The sequence below is a fragment of the Semicossyphus pulcher genome, unplaced genomic scaffold (genome assembly GCF_022749685.1).
Source record: "Semicossyphus pulcher isolate SPU_LCO1_2020_fin unplaced genomic scaffold, fSemPul1.0.p SCAF_19, whole genome shotgun sequence".
Taxonomy (NCBI): domain Eukaryota; kingdom Metazoa; phylum Chordata; class Actinopteri; order Labriformes; family Labridae; genus Semicossyphus; species Semicossyphus pulcher.
Window position 1 is genome coordinate 15,302,740 of NW_027211692.1, and position 21,083 is coordinate 15,323,822.

Below are 21,083 nucleotides of genomic sequence, written 5' to 3' on the forward strand. Positions count from 1 at the left end.
GTGGTTATGCCCTTTAATGAGGTATTTTCCCAGTTTGATGTAGTAACTGTAAGGTTTTCAGATACACAGACAGTTTGTCTCACTGGGAGGTTTAGAGGCTGACTGACAGATTTGATGTGTTTGAGGATTTTATAATCCATTTTAGATGATTGGTGTAGAAAATGTTGCCTACTTCACACACAATTCTTAGACTTTCAGACAAAACAGCAATATAATGATCCTCCACATACATATACATTCATTTTTATGTCTGAAAAGAACAATACTCAGCTGATGCTGATGGTTGAGGAGATCAGTAGGTAAATGGCAAATATTATGACAGAAATGATTAAATATGAGAGATATATATTAGTAGTTTATGTTTGATAGTCCAATCACATTGGTTCTAATATTGGGGCACTAAAACTTCTACAATGTTTAACGTGATGAGAATGCAACAGCCCTCAAATTCAAGTTGTCACTTTCACGTCATTGTCACGGTCTTATTTCATGTACTGGGGTATAAAATTAAACACGCAATCAGAATATGACTTCAAGCTTTAGAAAACATTTTAAGATTTCTTCTTTTCTAGCTTTGTGGAATAAACACTAACAGTTCTTAACTATTCATTAAGCATTAAACATCACTTATAATAATACATTTTCTTATGTTATCTGCTAAAATGACTAATCCTATTCCCAAAACTTTCATCACATTCCTCTGGATGTTCGATGCGCGTGAGATTTTTTCAAAGTGTAACCTAAAACACACAGCTGAGCTGCTCCACAGTGAGCCGGGGAAGCAAATGTTTTGTAACAGTGGGTGAGGGGGCGTCGTACTGAAGATTCCTCTAACAAGGCCTTGTTTGTGTGGGTGGAACCAAAATAAGTTTTCAGATCCATACTTGTTTTGTCCATGAGCTTCAGAGTCACTGAAAAATATGTGTATTCTGAATATGCACATTACCAAGGACCCCTGGGTTACCCTTGTTTTCAATTTATCATAACAGGTTAAAGCGTTTTCTACAGAGCTGTTCTTTCTTCTGTCTGTCTGCTGACAGTACTATTTTTATTCTGCTGTCAAACAAACATGCTGTTTTAGTCCTGTCTGCAGACGTCTGCTGCTTTTTTAAAGTTGTACATGAATGCAAAATGTCAAACTCAATCCTGACACATAGTTTAACATCAGCATCTTTCTGCAGGTGCCCTACGTCAAGGTGGCTCCAGAGGACATTCTGAAGGTTCAATTCCCCCGTTTCACCACACTGGACCTGCGGCCGACCAACACGGACATCAGCCTGGCTGTGGCCGGCCTTCTCACCTTCTTTAACGGCACCACCGCCTGCCTCATCTGTGCACAGGCTGACTGTGAGTATTCACACCCTCACGACAAAATACACAATGATAGACTCCCGGGGAGGATGCTCACACGCCTGCCCTACATCTGCCAACAAAGTGCAAACATTTTTGTTTAGTGTTTGGTATCCTTGAACACGTGTTTGCACACATAAGCTCCTCACACGCCGGCTGTGTTCAGACAACAGATGCAGCGCTTATCAACATCTCACCCTGTGACACATTCCCTTCTGAAGAAGCTGCTGCACCACAATGCAAAAAAACTCCCTCACAGCCGCATGCCCGACGTCCGCTGCCCAAAATAAATCACATATACTGCAGACTTCTTTGCTCTTTTTCAAAGTCATCATCATTGTTACGTTAAACCATCTACATATAACCCGTCCCCTACCTTCAGTCTGATGTCTGCAACACGATGTGTTCACTCTGAAAACACCACCTGCTGATATCAAAACACAGCTAACAGACAGACAGAAGACATGACGATGGAGTTTGCAGCTTTACCAACCAAAGACCTGACCGCCCACTTGTCAAAGGCATCTTTAGATTATAAAGATTCGAACCTGAATGACCTTAAGAAAGCTGAAAATCTCCTCAAGGGAAGTTATTTTTGTAAACAGAGAGGAAGATTAAATCGTGCCCTGTTCCCACCCTCTTTTAGTCGAACAAGCAGTAATTACAACTCCCTAGACAAAGGCACTGTGACCCTGAGTGACCCCGCTAACCTTCTTCCTAATCAGCAGAAGGCTTTGAAGGAAGGAAAGAAGCTTGAGACATCAACCGTGTGTCAGACAGACCAGAGTGGCAAAGAGCCACTGTGAACAGCCCACCCTGTCTCTTAATTCTCAGTTCTTCTGCCTTTGAGCTTCTGCCTTACTTTTTACTTTGGAGTTTCCGTCTATTTTTAACCTTCAAGATGAGATTTTTCCCTGAAAGCACCACTTTTTCTGTTTTTTAACCAAAACTTCTGTGTGTGTGCACCCAAATTCTGTTATGGTAAATACATGCAAACCTCGGGTACTGTTTATAAAGAAAAAAACTTTTATAGTATTTTCCAAAGATGGTATTTGGACATGCCAAAATGGGAAAAGGCTTCTGAGAAGAATGAATTAAATTAACTAATAGAAAACAAGCATACAGTAATTCATTATAACTGCAAGGGTCAAAAATATATCATTTTCAAGTTATTCCTGTCACACATTGGTCCAATTCAAGAACCCGATCCTTTTTCTTTGGCACTCATCCCACAGAGAGTTGATTAATGAGGCTCTGTCAAGAACAGTGATAACACATGAACCTTTGGGCAAACCTCTGACTTTAATACTGGCAAGTTTAAGGGGAAAAAAACTAATTTTAACATTAATTTTCTTCCTCTCTCTGGTTGTGTTTGGATGTGTGAGTTGGTGGTGAGCTTCTTTTTCGGTGTCGGTGGGCTAAGAGAGGTCTGGGAAGGAAATGAAATCCAATGAAAAGAAATGAAATGATGGAGTACGAGAGGTAGAAGATACCAAGGCGAGTCTGTAATGAGAAACAAGAGGAGAGGAGAGGAGAGGACAGGACAGGATGGTATCCAGTAGATGTGGGTGAGGTGAAATATAGTGATTGGGATGAGGAGAAGTGGAGGAGGTAACCACAGATGAATTATACATTTGCTACGAGAGGGAGACAGTCCAGGAAATGACGTGGCTGTATCGATTGCACCCTCTCATGTGACCCTGTTTCATTCAATATAAAATGCAGCGGATGGCAGCGTGCCTGGATTTGTGTGCATTTGTGTTTGTGTGTGTGTGTGTGTGTGTGTGTGTGGGTCTTCATTCAGCAATAGCATCAGCTGAAACTCATGCAACCCTGGCTCCAGCTCTCCCAGCACCAGCTCTCCCCGTCAGCTTACGCAGTCAGTCGGTCAGTTGGCAGCTTGCTGTCCATGGCTCGTCCACACGTGCCAGCCTCATTAATCACCCGAGTCAGTGACAGCCTAATAGAGCGTGGCCAATTCAGGAATATTTTCCAGCCATGGCTGACGATTCAGGAATGGAGGCGGAGCTGTGCCCAAAGGCACATGGGGCACACCAGGATGCACATTAATCTAGCAAACCTCTCATATTGATGGTACTGTGCGCAGCCGCAGCACTGTAACTCCTGCCCATGTGGTTGAATCTTTTGACCTGCTGGGTGGCCCCACGTGTTGTGCAGCTGTGGCCTTTGGTTAATAAAAAGAGACACTAATGCACACAAAGAAGTCCCCTGCATGCACACACGTACACTGTGCAAACCACACACATTCACATACATGCTGTCCCTGTACTCCCTGCCACTGTGCTACAGCAGTGCACTTTCATTAGTGAGGTGATGGGTGCAGCTGTCAATAAGGTGAAAGAGAACATCCAATAAGCTCTGAAGACTAACTGGAGCTGCAGTGCAGGTACAGGATTTCTAAGTTTATCCAAACAGCAGGCCTCAAACACTTGCAGAGCATCTTTTTCACCTTTGATAACCCCAGCTGGAGAGCACAGTTTTATTATCTTTGCTATTTCATCCCCCTGCACTTCTACTATCTGTTAGAACAGTTTTTTTGTATGTTTATCTTATGGTTCATAATTGCACTTTTTTGTTGTTATGATGCCTGCCAGTGTCATTCAATAAATTACAATTCTCCATTACTCACAGTTTCTAGGGCTGACCTGCTGTCTCGCCAGGTTTCACACACTGTGTGGTTCTGCCATCACAAACCTGTAATCAGAGCTGAAAGGTGAAAGAGATGCCTCGATGACTTGTGAACAGGAATGTGTACAGAGGTGTGAGAATTACTAGGATATAGTAATTGCAGGGGAAGGTCTCGATGACTTTGATGATAGTAATTATACTGTGACTGCTAATGATGCTGATGTGGAAGGCAGCCATGTCAGTAGTCAAGTTGATGGTGGTGGTGTTTGTAGCTGCTGCGGTTTGTGGTTTTAAAAGCTTTAAACTCTCCTGCTGCATTTTGGAAAATTTAGTTGACTCAGTGTAATGAGATTTTGGATTTGTGGAGCGTGAGTGGGTGGAGTTTGTGTGCATGGGTTAGTGAGAGTGAAATGCAAAGACTTTATTTGGGCTTTCAACCTAATTTGGAAAGTATCACTTCGGATTTCAACTTCTCTCCTGTGTTGGGATATCTAACAAAAATACACTTGAAGAGACGTCCTCTGATGGTCATGTGGTCTAGATGGGTTTGTCATGTGACCGATATTCTTGATTTAAATCCAGCAGGGAGCATTTGATCCCTTCCTTTCTTATCCATAATTTATTTCACTGTCAGCCACAGACCTTTAATATAAGTTTCTCTTGAGAATTCCTCTTTAAAAAGCATTTCAACAAAAAATGTTCTTCTGAACTTTACTATCTTTGCTCTTTGGCCATTTTCTCAAGGCCTCTCACTTCCTTTCGTCCCGTTTTACAATATGGCGCTTCCACATCTTGCAGTAATATTGGGCTCAAGCTGAGAAACCTACAGTCATTCTGCGGGATAAGACATTTGCTGCTTCCTGTGTGTAAGAAGTATGAATATGAATGCAGATCAGATCACCTCAGATCAGCTCCACCACCGTATGACAGGTGGATTACAGTCAGCATTGATGTGATGATTCTACTTTTGTTTATTTAGGTTAATGGAGCGGGAAACATGCTCATACATACTTAAATCTTTTGACACATGATCTTGTCTAAAGCATTTTAAAGTGATGGCCAACATTAGCAAAGCCATAAAACAAGACCTCACTCTCTGCTCAAGGCTCAGGGTGAGTTATTATAATGCACGGCTGTCTTTGAGGCCTTTGGGTCTGTGTTAAAAGCCTCTGACCGAAGGTTTTATTATATATTTCCCCTTGACACCTGTCAAGGATTTCACATCAAGCTGTAATAATATTCACAACAGGTTAATGTTTTAAACTGCCAGGGTCTCTATGTGGCGTACTTAACGTGTCTATGCATGTGTGTGTAATCTTGTGGGCCTGTGGTTACACTATGTGAAAGGGAAATAAGCGGTTGCCTGGCTTGAATGTCGACCCCCTCACCTATATCTTTGTGACTAAGAGAGTCGCAACCATGTGTCATCCATGCCGATAAGGGAGCATTGACCCTCAGGCCCCTCTTTGATTTCATGCATCCCTAGATTCAAACCCTAAATGATATTAATCAAAGAGTAACATAACACCTGGCATAATATAACACACATAACGCTGGGTGTGGTTGGCATTAATGTGGCGAGGTCTATATATATACTGTATATTTATATATCTATAGCAGGGGTTCCTAACCACCGGGTTGCAGACCGCTACTAGGTCTTGGGTCGTTAAGTACCAGCCTGCAAAACCCAATTGGTGTCTGCGACATTCCAAACAAACGTGGAGTCAGAACCGTTGCATGGGCTGTGTGAAGTGTGCAACCGCACAGGGCCTCGCACCTCTAAAGACACTTCAGAACTAGCCCAATTCAGCTGGAAAACCGCGGACCTGGCAACCCTGGCTACGCATCCCATTACGGGTCTGATGCTCCTCTACAGCTCTGTGTTTATCAGCGAAATATATGAACTATACAGCGTATGGACATATGACAGCATGTGGAGACGAAGTTTATACTTTATCTGTGCGCGGAAATACGGTCAGAACAGGGGCAGAGCATGAGACACACACAGATCATATCTGCTCCTCACCTAACATCTGTCTCCTCCCTGCGCTCATGATAACTCTGATAAACTATGACGTGGACCACCTCTGGCTCATCTCATTCACAGCGTGTGGAGATGTAGTTTATGCTTTATAAAGGCTGTACATGGAAATGGGGGACAGATCCCTTTTGAGTCAGGGGCACTGCACGAGAGACACACATTGATCGGTGTCATCACTGCGCTGCATGATTATAAACTGCTTACTGATGGATAACAGTATTAGAAATTCGGATAAACTGCTCATAGATCACACTCTGGATCATCTGTGTCTCACCCGCGCCGTCTCTCCCTCTTGTCGGATTGTCCCGTATTAAAAACTTACATCCTTACTGAATAAATACAGAAACGATCTGTCTGAATTTCTGTGTGTATAACATGCATGTCAATGAGCAGAGTGGATTCCCAAGAATCGGGAAGAATACGCAAAACTTGCCGCAATGGTATTGAAGACATTGTTGCTATCCCCCCAACCGGTCCGACAGAAATATTATTGCTACTGTCTGGTCCATGTAGACAAAAAGTTTTGGAACCCCTGATCTATCGTATTTGAGCAAGGTGAGGGGTAAAATTGCTTAAGTTCAGCAATTTTCAGGGGGAGTTTAAGGCCTGTGAAGTTTTAGGGTCGCATTGGATCAGTGTCTGTCTTTCTTTTTCTGTGTTCTGTGATTGTTTGTCATTACTGTCCTCCTGAGCGTGCACAAAATCGAGTACATGCGTGAACTGTTTCATCTCAATCTCTGGTGTGTCTATTAAATAGTAATCTTGCACATGACTGGGGGACTGTGGTAATAGGGAAATATGAAATGTAAATACTTATAATGGGTATTGCAGAAAATGACTGCCCATTTAAAAATACCCTCATTCTCAGGGTCTTAAACTTGGTCCTTATACAGACGGAGGTAGAATGTTACAAGCACACACACAAGCTGCTTCAAATTCTTTAAAAGAAAAGAGCCATACTCTTCCCAGGACACCATGTTGTTTTTCGTGTTTTTTTCTGTATAGGGAGTATAGGGACCTACACAAGTCCAACTGAAGAAGAGCAAATTCTCATTCAGCTGCATGTTTTTCCTTCGATTGAAGCCGGTTCACCAGAGCAAACAGTGAGGGAACATGGCTGCTATAAAGCACCCTGGTGTAAAAAGATTCTGACTCTCCTTTGAATCCTGTTCAGCCTGAACACTAAAGAGAATATGAGCTTTTCTCCTGTGTCTCACTCTATTTGTGTGTGTGAATGTGCGTCTGCTCTTTAGCCAGCCACATCTCGTACAGCGCAGCTTCTAATGTCACGAACTTGATGATGTGAAATTGTATTTGATGCCCTGCTAGAAGCTGCAGAGCGCGGATGCAGCAGGCAGACGAGGAGGGTGGTTTAGCAGAAGCTATTTCAAGCTCATCAAAGTTCTTCTGCGTTATAGTACAGAGGAAGCTGATCTGACAGGTTGGAGACACAGACAGGCAAGCGAGCCGCAGCCAGGAGTGATGTCTCATGAGTGCACAGACACAGGTAGCCAGGTACAGGAAGACAAACACACACAGTGATATACGGCAATACAGACAGGCTGAAAGACAGGCAGACACTGAGACATAATTGCAGAAGCTATTAGACATGATGCCGGTGACTGGGACGCTGCTATAGCTTGTGTTAATGGGCTGTGGAAAAGCTAAAGCAGCCAGCTTGATAACTTAAAATTGCTGCCCATAAATTGGTCTCTGTGTGATGGATCAACTGCTCTGCTGTCACCGTGACAAAAATCACATGAAGTATCTCTTGAGGCAAAAGTCTAGAGTGCGATTTTATTATGACTTTATAATGGAAGAAGCAGGTGGAGGCTCAGCTGAAGCAAGTCCTTCTCAACAAAGATATGTCCTTTTCTTGTGAGTCTCCTTGCCAATGTCAAAAAGATGTTAGATGAGTGTGATGAGATCTGCCAAACTGCCAAGGTTTGGCCAACGCAAGTGTCACAGCAACATGCTGCGGTCCACTGCTCTCCAATTCATTCAGGTTGTTAATTTTTAACTCCTATATGGAAAGTTAGCCCAGTAACTGTCCGGGTCTGCTAATATATGGATGCAAAGTGACAGGAAATGCTGCAGGGAGCATTTTGATGAAGTCCGCTCTGCTTTAATTAGGGCAAATCCCTCTTTCCTCACTGGAGTCAAACGGTCTGTTACCATGGGACACAGTGCAAGAGACATTCATAGAGATGTCCCTCTGTGTCTGATGGCTTTGAAATAGTTTAAATTGAGGTAATCAGTCCAAGTTTTTATTCCTTTGTTGTTGTCTCGTGTCATGAAAACAAACAAGAGGCACATTTGCTTGCACTTGAGGACAATGTATGCTCATTAAGTTCATATTGCATCACAGTATCAACCATCACTCCATGAAAGCGCATGACTTTCCCAAACTCAAGGAAAGTCAGTGATGGCTGAGTTTTCTTACTTTTTGAAAAAATATTAATGTAAATCTTCATCTCCTTGGAAAAGTCCACCCTTCATTTTAACTAACCCCCTTGTCTCTCTCTCTCTCTCTCTCTCTCTCTCTCCTTCTCTCTCCCTCTCCCTCTCCCTCTCTCTCTCTCTCTCTCTCTTTCTCTTTCTCTTTCTCTTTCTCTTTCTCTTTCTCTTTCTCTTTCTCTTTCTCTCTCTCTCTCTCTCTCTCTCCCTCTCTCTCCGACAGGCTTATTGAACCTGGAGCAGCTCCTCAGGCAGTTCCTCATCTCAAAGGAGACTCTGTCAGTGCGCATGCTTGATGACAGCCAGGACCCGACCCCGCTCCTGAAGGAGATCCGAGATGACAAGACGGCCACCATTATAGTCGATGCCAACGCCACCATGTCACATATCATTTTGGAACGGGTTAGTATGGCTCACATGACCGCTGGGTCCTTTATGCACCAAGAACTTGTCCTTATTCAAGGTCTCCCATCTTCACTGTATGCTGATGACAAAAATCCCAAGATCCACATTTGTATAATTCTCATACATTTCAAAAAGGAAAAGTGTGTGAAAAATGCCGGGGGCAAGAAGTGTTCAAGGCTGAAAGTAGATGTATATGTGGAGGAAGATTTTTTAACTGAAGAAAAAGTTGGTTAGTTTTTAGTTTTAACCTGTAAAGATAGAGTTAGATTTCCCATATGGCTTAACGAATACTGTGCTGCACATATAAAAAGGAAATCTTTTTACTGCCATAATACATTTGCCCTCTTGAATCATGAGACAGATTAGGAGTATTTATGCACTGTTGGCAGACAGGGTTACACAGCCCGAAGTCAAAAACATAGTCCCCAAAATAAAAGGCGAATGAATTACGAAACCTGTTACGTCAAATTAAATGGATGAGAGCATTAAATCATGTTGTATCCCAATGATTCATCTTCCATCAATGAGAATTTTGCACAGTTAAGTGGATTAGTGTAAGAAAAAAACAGATTGATACAATGAAGGAGCCCTTTTGTCTCCTTTCTAATACAGTGCATGTTATGGATTAAAACAAGCTGCTCTGTAAGTCAGTGAAGCAGATTAAGTGGACTGATTCTTTCATGTCCTCCTTATCTTCTCTTCATCTGTTGCTTCCTTCTCTTTAAACAAGTTTTCCATAGAAATAACTCTACAAAGCCTTAAAGTTCATCGTGTGAGAACATAAGTGAGCACTATTTCTGTCAGAAGCATCAGTAACCTTTACATGTTTTCTCCACTAAAGGAACAAACCAATAATTAACGTCTTTATTGGGACCTTTGACACCTTCACTGAAACAGAACGCCCAAGCGTCTCCTGATTGAAAACTTCTGTTTGTAAAGAGCCTTGATGGCATCGTGAAGGTGATTGTGAGAGGCGAGGAAGCGAGGGTGTTTGGCAGCAGCATATGGCCTCTTAGTAATTAATACACACCTCATTATTTCTAGAAGACGATGGATGGATGGCGAGAGTGGAGGTGACAACGACTGGAGACGGGAGGGATGTTTCGCTCATTTTCCATCTCTTCCCCCTCATTCTCTCCATCACACTCTCTCACTGTAGTCTACAGTCTCAATCTCTCACCTCAATCAAGTGTTCATGCTGCTATCAGTGGTCATCCAGTCACCATGGGAACCATGGCAACCCTGGGCCACAGAGCAGTGGGAGCCCACAGCGGGATGTCTCTTTTTCTTTCTGTATCTCTGCCCCTTTTCCTCCGCTCTCTTCCCCGCAGAAATTCAGAGGGGACAATTTCACTTTGTTTCTTCACACCTCTCCTCCCCATGAGGTATTGTACATCCCCCAAGCTCTCACTCTTTTGTCTCCTTTATTTGTCACGCTGTCTGTCTCTCTGTCTGACATGAGACAATCCTGCAGCAGGCTGGTGGAAAGTTGGCAGCCCCGCCTCTCATGTGAAGTGCCCCGGCATCAAACATATCAAAGCTTTTTGCCGGCATTTTTGCCAGTCTCAGATGATGCTAAGAGCGCCCAGCTTGTCTGAAGGGACAGGATCGTCCTTTGACATGCAAGACGTTCCCCCTTATTTGTCTGTTTACATCTTACATCAAACCCTCGGCAGACAAAGGTCTCCCTCTCTGAGGTTTTAGCATTCAGGGGGGTTTAGGTCAGCTGTGTTAGCACTCTGAATGTAATCTCATTCAGTCAGGCCTCCATTGTTGTACACAGCTGTAAGGGACCAGAGAGGGACAGATAGTGAGTCCAGTACACAGGGACCATGTAGACTGTGCACGCTGACCAGACGCTGCAGTAGAACAACAAAAGATCACAAAGTGAGAGGGAGAGCAGGAAGCTGGTTTTAAATACAGTGAAGAGAGAACAAAGGGATAGTTTTCATCAGCTGTTTGTTTCGTTTGTGTTTTCTGAATGGGATGTGGGCAGCAAACAAAGGAGGTTTAGGTTAAAATGTCAGTTTCTGTTTAGTGAAGTGTAAAGGAAGAGGTCACCTGAGAAAACTATGCAGAAAAGTAATGTAGGAGTTGCTCAAGCTAGCTTTAGAGATAAGATAATTTCCCTGAAGCATGATATTTATGTTCATAGTAGCAGCAGTTAAAGACTGTTTTTGCTTTAATTAATTGGTGCCTTTCTGCTTCTTACTGTTTTATTATTAATGCTCCTGCAGAACAGAGTGACATACACTGCTAATGGCACACAAACACCCACACAGATGTTACTCTCTTTGCAGATATGACAGCTAAATATCTGTTATTAAACTCTTTCTGATGATACGCAATTTTAGAATAATATCAGTGTGGAAGCTAATTATTATGGAAATATGTACATTTCAGTAAAGCAGGTGTGGAAATGATGCTCTCTGAGTCATATCTCACGAGGGGCATTACGTTTCATTCATGCTCAGGAGGAGTTTCACTCAGGGTTAAATGCACTTCTTGGGAAAAAGATGTTCTTTGAGACCTTTTGGTTTGATATATAGTGTATTGACCTGATACTTATTGATTTTAATCAGAGTGTGCATTGCGGCGTCATTAGACAGAAACCTATAGCTCGATGATTTTCTTTTTTTTTTGCTAATAACTTCAATGAAATGAAACCATGAAAAGTTCACCCTGTCCTTCACAACTGCTCCTCACTGTGACTTTGATTTAATCACATTGTAAGACAGAGTGTCGGGCAGCATACTAATGCACCTCAGAAATTAATTGCTCCATTGAGAGCCATCATCAGATAAGAATGTGTCTCATCTTATCAAGATGTGGATCTGATCTGTGTGCTGCAGAGTGGAGCTTGAGATACACCGAATCACTGACCTCTCAACTTCTCTGCAGAAACCCTTTATTCTTGACTATCTGTGCTTTCTGTTCGCTCTCCCCTCCCTCCTCCAGCTGCATCTTAACATCTTTTTCTTTAAACGCCAAGCCATGAATTTCTGTATTGTGCCCTTTGTTCCTTCTCTCTCTTACGCTTCTCTTTATCTCTCCCCTCCTGCCCCTCTTGTCTTTTTGCTCTACAGGCATCGGAGCTAGGAATGCTGTCAGTCTACTACACCTACATCTTCACCTCTCTGGTAAGGAAATGGGAGACGGTGTGGGTATTTAGAGGCTGTATTGATTTCACACCTGCAGGAGCACATCAGTACTCTCGGCTAGTATCTTTAATTGGTAAACTAATGATGATTGAACGGATAGCAGACAGGTGCTAAAACAGAGGAAACATAGCATTGCTCAGTCACCTGCATGCATGGTCACAAACGTGGTCCATTTTCTCCCTCACTGCATACGAATGAAGATTAGAGACATGCCGGGTGTAGTGGCTGCTGTGGCTCCAGACGCTGCTTATTGGCTGGAGAGCACATAACAGTAATTATTATAATTGATACTAGCTTTATTGTTGTTGTTGTTGCTGCAGTCTCTTTTTTATTATGATTGTGGAAAGCCTGCCAAGCTCCCAGTGAATGAGCGATGAAGTCATTGTCCTCAGTCTTTCTTTCTTTCCTTCTTTCTGTCAATCTTTTTTTTCTTTGCCCCTTCTTTTCCCCCCTTCTTCTCTTTTGAATTAACTCAGGATCCAATTTTAGTCCAAGTATCTAGTAAAGAATTTAGTCATCTATTTGCTTTGCATGTTCGTCTGCAAACTTGTTGCTGAATAATGTTTCGTTAATTGGATTCTGATCGCTCACTTAAGCAGCTTTGACTGAGCCACATGCTGATTCGTTTTGAGATCAATTTCATGCGACTGCTCACTCTGAATCCTTATAATGTGAATTACCATTTGCCAACATTTTCATCAGTTCTCTCTTGTCTTTGAATTTTTTAAGCCCATGAAATGTTTTATTGTAATTTCATCACATTACAAACTTGGGGGGGGAAGCATCATGTAAGTTCATGCTGGACATGGAAGCCATACACCACTGACAGCCTGCTGACTGAACCTTTGGTTTCAATCAGTAACACACCAACACAGCCCATTGTTATAACAAGGTTGTCCATTTACATACAACTTCCTTCTTACTGCTTTCTGCCACACCAATGCTACACACACCACTGCTGCTGCTGGACAAGCTTTGCACCATCACCACCTAAGCCTCCACCTTTCTAGTCTAAAGCATTTGGTCCACCCCTGTATGCCCTGGGCTTTGCATTGCACATCCTGTAAAGCCGTAGCACGCTGCTTGGCTAACCCAGGGAACATCTTAAGAGCGGAGCCATCAGCGGCAAACATAACTGTATTTCCATTTGCTAATAAATGGTTAAATCTGTTTTTAGAGTTAGTTTGGATTCAGCTCTGGAACTGATACTTCAAACTAGTTGTTTGAAATTGTTTAAAGTGGCGTTCTCTTTAACAGAGGTGACAGAGGCAGGTAGAGAAAGTGCTGAGGGAAGAGCTGCTTTGCAAAGTTGCTTTCAAAGCAGAAGCAGGCCGACAGCTGAATCATTAGGGCTTAAAGATTGAACTGCCACGTCTTCAATGTTCTTGTAAAACTCAAAATTGAATTTTAATGGACTTTTTTATTATTTCAGATATATATTCAGAACGTTTCACAAATGCTGCATTTATAGCATATTTTGTAAATGACCATTTTTCTTTATGATTTTATAAGATCTTCCGCACCTTGGGATGAGGATTGGGGACAGTTGGGGAGGGGATGCTCCCCTTCGAGGAAATGAGTCACTGCCCCTTAAATATCTGTACATGTCCCTCCTGTAAATTAAAAGGATTGACCCCAAACTTGAGAGTAATGGCTTGTAAGCAAATAGAGGCTAAGGGATCTGTGAGAGTTATTGTAAGATCTTAAAGATAGCAGCTTGGAGAAAATATAATGCTATAGTAAACTTACCAGATAGCTGCTCCCTAATGGAAATTAATGAGGTTCTCAACACTTTGTTCTAATAGCGCTGTAGAGATGATTCATATCAAGCTGATTTATGACTCATTAAGAGTGGGCTGCTGCCATGTTCATGCTTTTTTCTGCAGCCCTCGACATAGTCACTTTTCCTATTGGATCTCTTCTCCCTTTTGGTTTTACTGCTTGTCTTTACTTTCCTTTGTGTCCACACCTAAATAAGCTCCTTCATCACTCTCTTGTACTGTTGCTGTGTTTGTCTGAGCACAGCACAGAGATCCACGGTAGATGCTAGCAGATAACCCCTTAATCCCCCCTCCTGCTACCATTCCCACCATTTTCTTAAAATCCAGCTATTGCTCAGTAACGGCATCGTTAATAGCTTCAGCTAACATCATTAAAATGGTGAGCAGTGTGCCCCGAGCAGGCGGGGATATAATGCAGAAGCTGTGAGTGGAAAAACAGACCCACTGTTATCTCCTTAGTTGTCGAAATAAGTGATTTATTCTATTTATTGTGTTCTTTAATGGCTCTGTTGCTTTTGCACTACACACTCTTATATATAAATACACCCTCACACAAAGGAGGCTAGTTTCATTATGTTGTCTCACAGTTCATTGTTGGTCCATTTTCCAAACTCACTGTGTTAGTGCACCTCCTAAAATGGCAATAATACACTGAAGGCTGTGGTCACTATTTGATCCTCCAGAAGTGCCCCATGCCATTTCATAAGACTGTCCAGGAAAATAACAGCAGGTATGATTTGTTCAGAGCTTATAACAAATGGAAACAGGATATAATGTGTTGTACTGCAAGCACTGCAGAAAGTAAAGGCTTGTTGGTCAGAGCGGTGACAGGTTGAACAACTTTGGACTGTGTACCACATCCTAGTGGAAGTGGATTTTCTTTAAGTATGAAAGTTATCTTTCCTTTACCTTCACCAAGTTTCCTACTCTCCACCATTTCTTAACCAGGAAGACCTTTTGCTAAACCCCGCCCCCTTGGTTACTGTTGCTTAAACCTGACGTCCTAAAAGTTTTTGAAAAGTCCCAATGATCTGCAAGCCCTTCTGTTCAGCAGCCCATTATCCCAAAGACAAATCAGAGCTAGGCCCACCATTTCAGCACCATGGACAGAGCCAGCAGAGCATACAATTGCAGAGACAGTGTACTTAAAGGGGCCGTATCTTTTAAATGGATATCCTCATATTTTGCATGGGCTTCACATTTTGGGGTGTTTTTTGTTCACAGTGAAAAAGTGAAAACTGCATAATTCCATGTTTTTCCAGAATTACGCTTTTAAAAAGGTCGCCTCTGAAATGGGCCGTTCAGAACAGCTGCAGGTTTCTACTTAGAAAGAAGGACCAATCTTCATTCACCGCCTTTCACCTCAGGCTGCCTTCTAGCACTAGCTTGTAGTCAAGTTGTTGTCAAGTCATGATTTAAACTTACCATTCAGATACCTCCTGGCGATTCTGGCTCGTACATATAAGGCCGAATAACTGATCCTACAGCAGCCATGTTTTCTACTACTTTGGAGTGACAGTGCAGTGTCTCCCTCTCCCCCATGTGTGCGATCCCACATAGGGGAGGGGCTACGCAGGCACTCCAAATACTGTCAACCAATCGTGGCTAAGGTCTGACCTTTGAATGGCTCATTCATGGTATCCACTTGAGACTAAAGCTGCATGTTCAAGGAAGAAACTCCAGTCCCTTGTTGTAAAGCATTGTTATTGTTGTGCTATGTAGCAATACACTGCAATAATGCAGTATTTTGAATATTATAAAGATCAAAGGGTCATGTAGTTTGGACATGACTGTAATGACAACAGAACAGAGAGTACAGAGCAGAGGTCTTTAGACAGAGGCATACAGACATACCAGATTATCTTTCAGATGATGTAGGCAAATGCAGTTGGGCTCTTCTGTGCTCTCAATGTAAGACATTTTTTAACTTCTCGCAACAGCTGTATGCCAATTTGTCTTGAATATTGAAAGTAATCCCGAGGAACATGCTTTATTTTTTCAAAGACTTATGAAAGAGAAGCTGAAAAATGTAACACTTAGTTACTTCAGCGAAAAAAAAGTTACAGAAGCAGAGAGGCATCGATTGAGACATTTTGACTTTGGTTCTAAAACTGCACTTGATATTTAGCTTTTTCAATTAGGACTTTATAAGTTAGGAATATAATTTTATTCAAGTGATTCATTTATTTATTTATTTTTCAGAAAACTAAAAAGAATAAATTCCCTTTGCCTCCAGACTGAGAGGCCTCTTTCCGATAAAATGATTCTTGAGCCAGAGACGCACAGGAAGATGTATGATAAATAAGATCTTACTTACTAATCTCTTTGTGTGCGTGTGCATGTGTGTGTGTTTGTGTGTGTGTGTGTGTGTGTGTGTGTGTGTTTGTGCACACGTTGGTTCATGGGTGTGTGCACTCTTACTAGTAGCAGGTGTTCCAGTCCAGATATATCCTTATCTCAGGGAGCAAATAACATTTCTGAAGTCTATTTGAAGGTTAGGCTTATCATTCACTCCCTCACCTCTCCCCCTGAAAAAGCTTTAAATTATGCAACCTCTTACCTGATACATTTACTTCTTCCTGACCATGTTTGTAATGAACATGATTGCTTAACTAAGGAGAACTAATGCGTGGCAAAAAGAGTTTTGCCAGAGAAAGAAAATCTGAAATATTTCTGGTTTGTTTAGAAGAAGGGCAAATGAGCAAAAGCAGCATGTCTTTTTCTGGCTGTTATTATGCAGCTTTTTAATACTTATTCTAATTGATCACTTGCAGCATTCTTCTGTTATATCTCAAAGCAGACAACTTCTGTCAGACCACTGCTACAGACGCCGTAGTGATCATTGACGCTTGAGGACCACATCCAATCCTTCTGTTCTAAAAAAGAAACAAAAAAGACAAGAAAATATTGCATGAAAATCTAGGGAGGTTTTAAGACTCAAAGAGCTGGAGGACAAAGAAATCTACAAACTTGAAGAAGACAGAAATGAAATTAGAACTAAATAAACTGTTTGTGCTGGGTCAGTGTTTACAGACAGTTGCCGGGCTGAAAACCTCAGTCAGGTGCTGAGGTGATTCCTGCAGTCCCATTGACCTTGCCTCATTTCACCGTCAGTGTTTCTTGTTAGCTAAGTAGGCTAATTATAAGAAGGCCACAGGGTTCAGTGTTGCTATGGACCCAGTTTGAACATTATGATCTAACAGACTATTTCTTCTGAGCATCCCCTGTCATGGTTTATTTATCCCCGTAATGACCTGCTCGCTGTACATTATCCCTTGCATAAAATAAAACGGGCTTATACTAAAGAAATGCAGCAGTAATTGGATCTTATCTCCTGATGTGCTTTTTCGGTTCAGTGTCTGTAGGAGCCTGTGCTCAGAGTTCATCGTAACATTATTGTTCGTGCTCTGACATCAGTTTGACTTAATTAAGCTTCACTGTGTTTCTGTACAGGAGCAGTTTCTCATCGCCGTGGAGAATTGAAGTGTTTTTCAAGTAGTTTTTGAGGCTGGTAATGTGCTGCTACATTTACTGAAGTTATTTATTCTTTAAAGCAGTTTACTGTTAAACTGTATCTAGTTTGCTTGTTCTTTTAAGGAACAGTAGGCAATATTTATAATTACTGTATTCATATACTAATATATATATATATGTATATATATTAGACACTATATAAATAGAGAGTGAGACAGACACACAAAGCTCAGTGCTCCGTCTCTCCTCCACACTCGGGGAACATTTTCAGAGATTTGTTTGGTGTTACAGAGTTCATGTCCTATGATGTTTTCTTGTTCGGTTACATAAACTGAATTCTGCTTTCTGTACTTTGATCACGTCTTTGTGCAAGTGTTGCCACTGCAGCTTCTCATTAACTAGAGTAGACAAAGAATTCATACGAAACAGGAGTTAGTTCTTCTTCTGCAAATCCCCTTATGTCTGTTATCATTTAAATAAAACAGTTACTAAAATATGCATTTGAATTGACCTTCTGATGACAACTTGTATGCATAACTTGAGGTTGAGAGTCCCTGACCATCAGCATGAGTGGGGACATTCACGGTGTATTCTGATCAAAGAGCATCTAATCAATCTTAATAGCCGTCAAGAGATTTAAGTTTGGTTATAATAACATGATTGAACAAGTGAGAGTTAACTGGAGGGTTTGTATTAATTTAGTGAAAAGTAGAAACTGTGGTTAATGCTGATTTTGGAAAAGCTTCTACTAGCATGCATGATATAGTGGCTTAGTAATGATCTGAAAGTTTTCTTTTTTTTTATTGGTCTGTTAGTAACTTTTTTTGCCAAATAAGTGAACACAATTTTGATTGAGGCTATGTCCTACTGATTAACACCCTTTTATTTTCTGGTGTAAGAAAGAAGGGTCACAGTTTGTGACATGCAGAGGTGGGCCCGCCATAGAGTGAAGTGGAACAGACTTGCTCTCAACTTACTTTTGTGTGAATCAGCTTACTGTGTTTTTCCAGTACCTGCTAGCGTTGTTAATCTCCTTATACATCCAGAGAGTGAAGAAGGTCACTATGACCTAACAAACAAAAGATCGGTTATGTAGCTCACATATGTTTAGATGATGGCACCTCATTGTACACAGTTTCACACTCACTTCAGAGACAGTTTGAAAGATCAAAACATAATGTCATAGTAATGACACATTAGAAGGATTAACAGTGAACCTTTTTCATTATTTTATGAGCAACTAAAGCTGTAAATGGTAGCCATCAATCATGCAGCATTAGTGAAAGTTATGATGAATATACAGGTATCTAAAGAGGGGCATGCAGGATTTATTATGCACCTATTAATATTGGATAAAATACTTTTGATTCATTTATAACATATAATAATGAGTCAGACGACTCCATTGCCATTTATATTCTACATTTATTGCTATGATATTCCTCAAATCCCTGGTATGTTTTTAAGGCTCCAAATAATCATATATATTCCATTCTTTTCATATCTGCACTCTCCTCCCTTGCTATGTCTCCTTTCTTCTCTCCTTTGTCTTCCCATATTCTCTCAGCGTTCCTTTCTTCTGTCTCTGTCCTCTGCTGACACTTCATTTATCTGTGGTCCTGACATCCCTGACTAACGATCTGCCAGACTGCTCCCCTGCCTAATCTGTTTCCCCTGAATCATCTCAAGACGCTCATCAGCATCCTTGCACAGCTACCCGTCTCCAGTCAGGGTTTTTTGTCATGCCCACTTCTGGTTTTGACTGCTTCCAGTCTTTATTGTGGTTCTGTTTGTTTATTCTGTTAAGTGTTGATGTCATTAATCTGGCGTGAGGAACGAGGGGAAGGGAGGGGAAGAGGTAGAGATGTTCTTTTTCTCCCACTGTAATCAAGCTGAATTATTATTTCTCACACTGTTTAATCTATGCTTATTGTGTGTTTGTAACTGCAACATTTATTACTACGGCTTCTATTGGGAAGATGAATGTGAAAGAAAAAGTATTCATCGACAATCATTAGAGCTAATGATCTTCAGTGGTGCTGCCTACAGCACAAGCAGGGATCTAGACAGGTGGGAACAATCTTAAGAACAAACAAACAGCTTCAAGTGTGATCATACAAAGGTGCCGCCAGGGAGTGCACAGGGTTTATAGAAGCAAATGTTTTATTTCTTTTTAATTTTGTCATCATCAACAACGTCGTCAATATCATCATCATCGCAAATCTCCTAATCAACATTAACAACATCCTCAATATCATCATCATCAATGGAGTTTGGTAACTCATTCAACCACCAGGGGATTACAGAGGAGAAGAGTCTAGCTTGCAACTTAAGGCCCTGTTTGGATGAGAGAACAAGGCGCCTTCCCTTGGCAGGAGGGAGTGAAGAGCTGCATGAAGGAGTTTAGGTAGGCAGGAGCCTTTTTTGTTGCTGTTTTGTAAGCAAGCAACAGGGTTTGGAATTTGATGCGAGTGGCAACTGGGAGCCAGTGGAGGGAAACAGCGGAGAGTCGTGTGCTTTTCTGGGTTGGTTAAAGACAAGTTGCACTGCAGCATTCTGGATCATCTGCAGAGGTTTGAATGTGCATACAGGGAGGCCTGCCAGTAGGGAGTTGGAGAGATAAGGAATTTTTATTTACAAAGAAAACTATGCCATGATGATAACCAAAACTATGGGAGTCTGGAGGTCTGGCCAAAAAGAACAAAAGGAATGAGGAAGTCTGGGCCAACCACGCAATGGGCCGTAGGACCCCCCTAACATAGTAAAAGTTATAAATAAACTAAACTAGAAATAAAGCCATGAAAACTAGACTACCAGACCTCCAGCGTCAAAAGGAAAGGAAAACCAAAGTAAATTAAGTTTTAAACTAATATGGTGTGCAGGCTTGCATTATCAGAAAGAGCATGAGCTCCTGCTCCAGCCTCCCTTATATAGGAGGGGGGCCAACAGCAAGGGGCAGAGCCAACAGCAATCAAGCCACCTGAGAGAAAGGAAAGCTGAAGCATGTACCACTCTGACAGATAGGGCCTGATCTTCCTGATGTTGTACAGGGCAATTCAAGATGACCAAGCAGTTGAGGCCACGTGAACCTTCAAGGTTAGCTGGTTATCAATCATGACAGCTTATGTTCCGGTCAGTCTTTGTTTGCATGAGTTCAGTGCAGAGGCTGTAGTGTCCTCTGGTGAGAATGACAGGAAGAGTTGGGTCGTCAACATAGCAATGGTATGAGAAACTATGGCAGCGAATGATTGCCCCAAGTGAGGTGGTATATATTGAGAGGAGAAGAGAAGAGGACCGAGCACTGACCCTTGAGGTACACCTGTGGACAAGCTGTGTGGTTTGGACACTTCTCCCTTCCAAGATACTCTAAAAGATCTCCCTGAGAGGTAGGACATGAACCAGTGGAGGGAAGATCCTGAGATACCAAGCTCAGAGAGAGTGGAGAGGAGGATTTGGTGGTTCACTGTGTCAAAGACAGCTGACAGATCTAGCAGCAATAGAGCTGAGGACTGTCCAGCAGCTTTAGCCAGACACAGTGATTCTGTTACCGACAGTAGTGCAGTTTCTGTAGAGTGGCCCCGCTAAAAGCCACACAGATTTCGACAAACAGATTGTTCTTGGACAGGAATTCAGTCACTTGATTAAAGACTGTGCGCTCAACTATTTTTGACAGGAAGGGTAGAAGTGAAACTGGTCTGTAGTTTTCAACCTGGTTGGGTTGAGGATGAGTTTTTTTTAGCAGTGCAGTGGCCTGAGCTTGCTTGA

General features: G+C 41.9%; 1 protein-coding gene across 1 annotated transcript in view; it reads left to right on the plus strand.

Annotated features, from left to right (window-relative positions):
• grik4 (glutamate receptor, ionotropic, kainate 4) overlaps positions 1-21,083 on the plus strand; it is a 148,835-nt gene that overhangs the window by 60,142 nt on the left and 67,610 nt on the right. Inside the window, exons 4-6 of the mRNA XM_069668079.1 lie at positions 1,182-1,347; positions 8,721-8,899; positions 11,989-12,042. Of these exons, the coding sequence (XP_069524180.1) occupies positions 1,182-1,347; positions 8,721-8,899; positions 11,989-12,042 (399 nt within the window). The remainder of the gene's footprint in view (positions 1-1,181; positions 1,348-8,720; positions 8,900-11,988; positions 12,043-21,083) is intronic.